Genomic DNA, 8,604 nt, shown 5'->3' on the forward strand with positions numbered 1-8,604 from the left:
GGGCTTTCTCTGTTTAACGGCGGAGAGAGGCGACGACCGATGATGCGTGAACCTGCTGATACTGTAACCTTCCATTACTCTCTCTCTCTGAATAATAGACTTTCGTTACATCCAATGGCTGCCTGTGTCCTGAGTCTGGTTTTTCTTTGTCGCCTTTGAAAGTTACTGGTACTTTGTATACATACTGATGTGATGTTTCGCCATGCATTGGTATCTATACATATGGGTGATAAGGAAAAAAACTGCTCTATCAATTGGTCCAAATCGATGCCGGATATGGTTGAAACAGGGTGGACGAGGGGAACTGAGCTATTGACCGGAACTGTACGGTCAGACTCTCTTCCCCTGGCTTCCCCTGTTTTAATACGTATCAAACGAACCAGCCTTGGGTGTAACGATGTATCACTTCTATTCAGATGAAGGTTATCTTTGAACAGTATCACATTTTTTATTTTATTTTATTTTGTTTTGGACCTGGACGCGATCGCTGGACCTTTGGACTTGCCCTTTGACTCTCGACATGTCTCAAATTCCACATGGTCCAGCCATCGGAGTCAGGATCCCTGAACCATTGATTCGGTATGTATATATTTTTATTTTATTTTACCATGATCCAGTGATTGGGATCTCCACGTAACTTCTCCATGTGAACCTTGATCTGATGAGTATACCTTTTTATTTCTTTTTATTTTAATGTCTTTACCGAACTATTTGTCTCATAAATTATCAGCCTGTTTTTAAATTACTGTTTAACACAGCTCCGCCAGGGAGTCAGTCAAGTAAAAATGTTTTATCACCTTATATTCCTGGGAGGACATTAATATAATGTCTCATAAATTATCCTTTTATTTAGAATAGGCTATAGTGGTCTTTATTTAGGTTGTTTTATTTTCTGGTCATAATGTACTCATTTTTCCTTCTATACTGATATTTGACCTAAGATTAACCCCTGTATGTGGGTTAATGTTCTAGTCTACTGTTCTAGCCTTAGATAGACAGGCATAATACGTCCGCCTTATCGGGTCTCAAATCAGCTCAAGGGTACTCACAGTGTTGCTCTCCCCTGGCCTCATATTACCTGCTAGCTACAGGTAACACATTTGTATGCAGTTGTATTTCTATGTTAGTACCACCCATCGGATAGTTGTCCGCGAGTACAAAACATTACTAGGCAGCTGCATACTGGAACACAATCTCCAACCCATATGGTATTTCTATGTTAGTACCACCCATCGGATAGTTGTCCGCGAGTACAAAACATTACTAGGCAGCTGCATATGTTAGTACCACCCATCGGATAGTTGTCCGCGAGTACAAAACATTACTAGGCAGCTGCATACTGGAACACAATCTCCAACCCATATGGCAATGCCAGGTTTGCCTTCCTTGTCAGTACATTTTTTTGTTTGTTTGTTTTGTTTTATGTTGACCACTGTTAAACCATCCATCCAAAATATATTGAGTTTTAAACAATAAGTTTTAACTTTTAATGCCTTAATAATACATTTTATATTCCTTTGAACCAGTGAATATATTTTGCCTTAATAATAAGTTTTAAATCCTAAGTTTTAAATTCTAAGTTTTAAATATTTTTTATAATTTAAACTAATAAGTAGCCTAATACTGAACCCAGTCAGTAAAATATTTCTCATTCCAAATTTAGTTTGTCGCTGAAATATGTATGTTCGGTATGTCTGTGTGTATTAATGAACGATTGTTTTTTTGTTCTCTCTATCTCTCTCTCTCTCTGTGTGGATCCGCCAGTGTGTGAGTGCAAGGGAGTGAGAGAGCGTAAGGTGAAAGTTCTCTGTTTATCTTTCTCTCTTTTCTGTGTGTGAGCGATTCAGCTATGCAGGCATGCGTGAATGTTTGAATGCGCGTTTGTCTGTCTCGCTCGTTCTCTAACAATTTTAGTCCAAATTTCAGTCATTTTCCAGTCAGTTAAAATTAGTCTACCACTCTGGTCTCTAAAACTCAAGTACCCATAATTCCTTCTGCAGGAAGCAGGAAGTGTTAGTAATCCTAACTGCCACGTTGCTTGGCAACGACCTCCTTCATTGAATTCAATGTATAACCCATCTCAGTTAAATTAACCCTAATAAGATTCAATGTGTTCTAATATCAATATTGGAAAAAAAATTAACTATAATATTACGTTTATTATAAAGTCATTTTGAATTCTTTTAAAAGTTTTGAAAATATTTTATCATTTTAACTTAAGATTTTTTTTGAGCTTGTAGATCTGTTTTTTTTTTGGAAAAAATTAATTTCGATTTATTTTGGTGTACTTTACCTAACTCTAATATACTCTTCAGAACAAAGATGTTTATTCCTTATTTTTCATTGTTATATTTTAATTTTAAATATTTTAATTATAACTTTAAAAAAATGTTTGTCATTTTATTTTTTTATTTTCTTTCTTTTTATTTTCAGTTGGATTTTTTTCTTTCTCATCAACAAATTCGTCCTCTGACACACACTATATTACAGATATATGAGTGTCAAATAGAGGGGAGTTTGATGAATGATTTGATTTAAATGTTTAATATGCTTTGTTTGTCTTTGTTTCATTTTAGAACGAGAATGTAAGCCACTCCATTAATCCAATTCCTGGACAACAATAATGTCACAATACCTGCTAATTGTGACATACAGGGCTAAAACTTTAATTTTATTCCAAACTGTTTTAAACTCTGTTTCATACTATAGTCAACTGTAGGTCTCATGCCAAACAGTAAATTTGATTTCCATCTATCTTACAGATTTCAACTAATGTCTTGGATAGATGTTTGATGCCCCCATGCCTACATGATGCAATCGGAAGGTATTTCTTGAGTTTTAAGACCATTCCACGTGAGTTTTTCCCTAAATAAAGTGTAAAGTGATGTAATAAATACAGGTATCAGGAGTGTATTGTTCCATTTTCAAATACTTTGGACCGACAGGTCAACTTGTTAAATAAAGCACATGACCGCAGTTTCACACGAGGAGGGTAACTTTTCCATGGACATGCACAGAATCGGACCGGACACGTAGGTATCTGGTCAGAGTTCAATTTGAAAACGTCAGGCTGGTCAGTTTTCTCTCACTCTAAGGCTAAGCTGCCAATGTCATTAACTGTGCTGAAAATTGATCAAATCTAAACATATTTTGAAAAGGTTTGTTTGGGACAGTACATTAGCTGAGATTTTTTGAATTATAATAAAGTTATTTGCAAATTGCAAGGGGAAACTTGTTGTGTGGTGTCTCAGAATCTCATGAAATATAACCCTGTTTTGCTTCCTAATTGAATAAAATAACCATTATATACAGTCCTTTTTGAAGTACAATTTTGAATTAATATCTGAATAAATTATACAGTCCTTTTGAAGAAGTCCTTTTGAAGAAGTAAAAATGTGTATGTTATCTGAATAACTAACCATTTATTTTTGCCCCTAAGTCATTTGAAATCTCTGTGTCCTTACCTAGTCACTGTAAGGTTTGTCTGTGTCTGATTTGGTTTGAATAATGTCACAAGGTACAAGACTTGATCAGCTTGCCCTTTGACCCTATCCAAATCATGATAAGATGTAGGCTTGATGGAGTTATTTTGATTGATCATAATTTGTCTAGTGCCCTTAACCTGCTTTAAATGTCAAATTAATATAATAGCTGCTCATATTGGCCTAAACTCTGTCATGTACTATTCTGCTATTTCTCTGTCTATGCAAGGTCAAACTAGCTACAGGCGTTCTGTGGCTATCAGTTGTTTTGAGAACACTGTATCTCGATGTTCTTCTCTGCTAACAATTCCTTCAGCGCCACTGAAGTCATCACTGACCAGTGACAGGTCAGACCCGAGGTCAACGTGTTATTCGAGACATGTGGACGCTGTTTGTTCAAAGATAAACTGTCACACCATCTTCATCATCTTCATCATCTACCATCATCATCCTCATCTGACGACGACGTAATCATCACTATCCACCAATAGCAGGATAACCCCTCTGAAGGCTGGACGCTTGATGTATCTTCAATGATGTCATATGTTTATGTTACTGGACGCTGTCAAAGTCCAGGGCTTTCTCTGTTTAACGGCGGAGAGAGGCGACGACCGATGATGCGTGAACCTGCTGATACTGTAACCTTCCATTACTCTCTCTCTCTGAATAATAGACTTTCATTACATCCAATGGCTGCCTGTGTCCTGAGTCTGTTTTTTTCTTTGTCGCCTTTGATGAAAGTTACCGGTACTTATATACATACTGATGTGATGTTTCTGCCATGCATAAGTATCTATACATATGGTTGATAAGGAAAAATAACAGCTCTATCAATATTTTTCTAAAATAGCCAAAGTACTGCTTTATGTAAAAATAATTTAAAAGAATGGTGATCTGTAAAATCAAAACCTTCCCAGTGGGAAAAAAATCAAAACTTTAAGCAAGTGGTTTAAGTACATTTTAAACCGTTGATTGCAACAATGTTAACAAACACCAGCTGGAGGTAGAAAGAATGAAACGGGCAGGGAGGGATAAGGACATAAATTATGAATTGATTTATACCAAGTAGCACCTTTTTATGCACTTCATGTATTTAGGATTAGCTTACTTACTTTTAAGTATTTGTAATACTTTTTTTTTAAAGTATCTGTCTGTCTGTCTGTCTGTCTGTCTGTCTGTCTGTCTGTCTGTCTGTCTGTCTATCTGTCTGTCTGTCTGTCTGTCTGTCTGTCTTCCCTGGAAGGTAATGACCAGTGTTTACAGCTTCCACGGTGTGCATGCATGTCTGTGTGTGTAAGTCTTCAAAAGGACATCATGCTCTCTCGACTTCCCATGAATTTCTTTTTTTTTGGGTACGGTAAATATTCCATCCAATTACGTACAAAACAAAGTGATTAACAAAGGATAAACCAAACAAAAATAAGTGGCGTGTGAGTTTCATCCTGTGACACTTTCATTCATCACCACAGAGTTGATTACAAACAACACTGAGCTGCACTGATGTGCTGCACATGTGGAAAGTAGTAAACAAGTGATTTCACTGGAGTGTTGATTACAATGTCTGGATTGTCCAGAATCTCTAAATGAACTCCCCATTGAGAAAGGTGCAAGAATCCTACAGTGCAACTGGAGAGTTAACCACTTAAACCCTATGCACCAGATGCACCACAGGGGATACGAACCAGAATAGATTTTCACTGAATGTTTGCTTTTAATGACATGCCCAGGATACGGACACTAGAGTTTACATGGTTAATTTAACTCAAACGGACCCTGATTGTTCATCCAGAGTGTTAAGTTAACTGAGAGTGTAACTAGAAAAAGTGCTCCTCGGAGCACAAGTCTCCGCCAGGTCAGCTAGGTTATTATGGCCTCCTGGTGGCGCTATAATAGGCCAATGTGAAAAGGGTGCCATTTCTTCTTAGGCCTTGCACGTTAATCGGACACTGCATTCATGAGTTGAGGCATTTTGTTCCAAAAATGTGGTTTGCTAAATTAGACCAGCTGGTGGCGCTATAACAGGCCAATGTGAAAAGGGTGGCATTTCTTCCTCGGCCTAGTGGGAATGTGTGTGCAAAATTTCACAGAAATCGCACACTGCGTTCATGATTTGAGGAATTTTGTTCAAAACGGACCTATCCTGCAAACTTCAGAAGCCAATGTTAGCCAAGTAGGATAGAATATGAAGTATCGGACACATCCATCTTGATCACATGACTATAGAGAGACTGTGTACCGATTTGCGTGATTTTTGAACAGAATCTGAAGGAGTAAGAGCAAAAATTTTGTTTTTCAAAACTCAGCCTCCTGGTGGCGCTCTAAAATGCATATGTGAAAAATGCACGGCAAAGGTTTTTCCTTGGCCTCTAAGGAGTGTGCATGCAAAGTTGCACGCAGATCGGTGCAGTTATAGCTAAAAACGTGAATCGGCCTGTTATAGCGCCACCATGAGGCTGATTTGAACGTTTTCAAGTGACATTTCTTCCTGGGCCAAGTGGGAATGAATGTGGAAAATTGCACGGAAAGTGCATGCTGCGTTCATGATTTGAGGCATTTTGTTCAAAATGAACCAATCCTGCTAACTTTGGAAGCCAATCTTAGCCAATCAGGATGGAATATGGAAAATCGGACAGATCCGTGTTGATCACATGGCTATAGAGGTACTGTGTACCGATTTGTGTGTTATTTGGAGAAAATCTGTAGGAGTAACATTAAAAAATGTGTTTTGCAAAAGTCGGCCTCATGGTGGCGCTATGACAGGCTGATCTGAAAAATGTGGGGCAGAGGTTCTACTGTGGCATCCAGGGAGTGTGTGTGTGCAGTTTCACAGCGACCGGGCCAACGGTGGCGGAGATTAGCTGGTCACAGACAGAAGGACGGACGGACGGACACACGGACGGACGGACGGAGGGTAAAACATACTCTCTCGCCATGCCTATCGGCCTGGCGGAGACAATTACCACTATACAATTGATACAGTAAGCCTCTTTTTCTTAATACTCTGGATTTTTCTGTGTGGTGGCTCGGGTCAGAACTGCTTTCTGTAAATAACTTTTAAAGTTGCACAAGACTTGAGGCTGCAGGCTGAAAACTAAAGAATTGCCTGTTACTACAGATACTCAGCTTCAGTGATCTGTTTCCCATTTTAAATAGTAAACTACTGTTGCTGGTGGCTCACTAGGATGTTCTGAAGAGCGTGATAGCACAGATGTTTATTTTTTAGGATCTCTTTTAGCTGTGCCCTAAAGCACAGCTATTAGTTCTGATGTTCTCTTGTGAATAAATATGACCTCCTACTTTGATATATAAAGGTCAATGAAAGGGTCTTTGGTCTCGGCTAGCCACAAGCAACTTAGACGGTATCCAACCTCTAGCAATTCCATCCATTGACAGTACATGATAACTCAGGGTTATCTTCTTTGTCTCTGTCTCTGTAAAGCATTTGTTTCACAAAATTCATAACATTGTCATGTTATGAACAACTTATTCTGTCAATAATAAACTCAGTGAAGTTATTCTTCTAAGAGTCCTTCTTCTTCTGTTGTGTTTTACATCAGCATAACCTGTGTGTGCTCATTATAACCAGGCCTGTAAGCAAAGTGGTTTTGGGGAGCGCTCGTCAAAGTCCTGTGCATAACCTGTTGAAATTGTACATATGCAGGCCGTTAGGAGATTTAAAACGAGCTCTCCCCAAAACCTTTTCAGTCACACACCTGGCTGAGCACATTATTAATACGATCAGATTCAACATTTCTGTCTCACGAAGAGGGATGTCTATGGTAGGAAATGTAACTTGGAGGTTGGATAAGTTGCTTGCGCCTACTATAGTTCTCGGCCTTATTTAACGTTTTGGAGGTCTCTAGATATCTTATCTTATTCACTAAAATGATTACTTTCATTTTTCAACACTTTCTATTTTGTACATAGGCCCAGAGCACAGATTTCTACATGAAAGGCGGAAGAAAAGTGAAAGTTCACACAAAAAGTAAAAGTTGCCACTGACTGAGTTTGTCCAGAACAGGGATGAGTTTTCTCCATGTCTGTTGGTATTCTGCCCTCAGGCCATCTAGAGAGACCAGGAGCAGGGGCTGCTGCTTGTAGCTGTGGGTTAAAACAAAAGAAAACTGTCATTACAGTGGATGCCCCTTTCCTCTAGTCATCATGCATCTATCCTGAATTAGTCCAGTACAAACAGAAAAAGCCTGCGCCAGCACGGACCAAAACTAGTTGAGGCTCTATTGGGGGGGGGAAAAAGGGAAAAAATGGACATGGAGTGGACATTTCTGTCATCAGACATGCTGAATGCAATTCATCATCAGTTAACTTGAGATAAGGGGCTATATTTCACCCAAAAAAAGTCTTTACCCAGCTGGACATGTAGGTGTTGAGAGGTCTGCACATTCATCCTCCACCCATTCCGTCTCTCCTACATTGGAAAAATAAACAAATGGACAAGAGCGTGGCTGATGGGTTAGTGTTGGGAAGAAATACAGCAGTGGTCTTTGAAAATCAGTAAGCCACAACTGATTCACAAATGATTGCATATGTCAAAATATTTGTTTTATTATTTAAAAAAATATGTATGCCAAAGATTCAAGTCTGGCTATGCAAAACAAGGCCAAGTGTACCTGGGCAAATTAATATTATATGTACTATATAGTGAGAGGTCCTGTATGCTCCATTTCCCACATGGTTGACATGTTTTGAATGGTTTTATTCATTACCATGGTTATTATCATAATTATGTTGAAGGTTTCTATTCATTACCGTGGCAGTTTTGAATGTGTCTAATCATGCATGGCAGACATGTTTTGAATGTTTCTATTGGTGCATGGCTGACATATTTGAATGTTTCTATTGGTGCATGGCAGACAAGTTTTGAATGTTTCTCTGCGTTACCATGGCAGACATGTTTATAGTTGGTACAGCAGTCTCCTGATGCCAGGCAGTCTTCAGAACAGTGACACTTGCTCTCACTCAGTCTCTTCTCTCCACAGCGCAGCTTACTGCACTCCCACTGCTGGGCTGAAATACACATCAGGTAAGCTTAGCAATTAATGAATAACAAAAATAAGTATCTGATATGTAATAATAAAAACAAAGAATGATTATGCAAATGATA

General features: G+C 38.6%; 1 protein-coding gene across 1 annotated transcript in view; it reads right to left on the bottom strand.

Moving 5' to 3' along the window:
* The window catches only part of LOC311061774 (venom phosphodiesterase CdcPDE), a gene marked incomplete at both ends in the record, with an annotated part of 31,080 nt that overhangs the window by 19,044 nt on the left and 3,432 nt on the right, over positions 1–8,604 (bottom strand). The window contains 3 exons of the mRNA XM_084080466.1: positions 7,486–7,583; positions 7,848–7,908; positions 8,382–8,507. Of these exons, the coding sequence (XP_083936592.1) occupies positions 7,486–7,583; positions 7,848–7,908; positions 8,382–8,507 (285 nt within the window). The remainder of the gene's footprint in view (positions 1–7,485; positions 7,584–7,847; positions 7,909–8,381; positions 8,508–8,604) is intronic.

Source organism: Gymnoscopelus microlampas (genome assembly GCF_963454915.1).
Source record: "Gymnoscopelus microlampas genome assembly, chromosome: 15".
Taxonomy (NCBI): domain Eukaryota; kingdom Metazoa; phylum Chordata; class Actinopteri; order Myctophiformes; family Myctophidae; genus Gymnoscopelus; species Gymnoscopelus microlampas.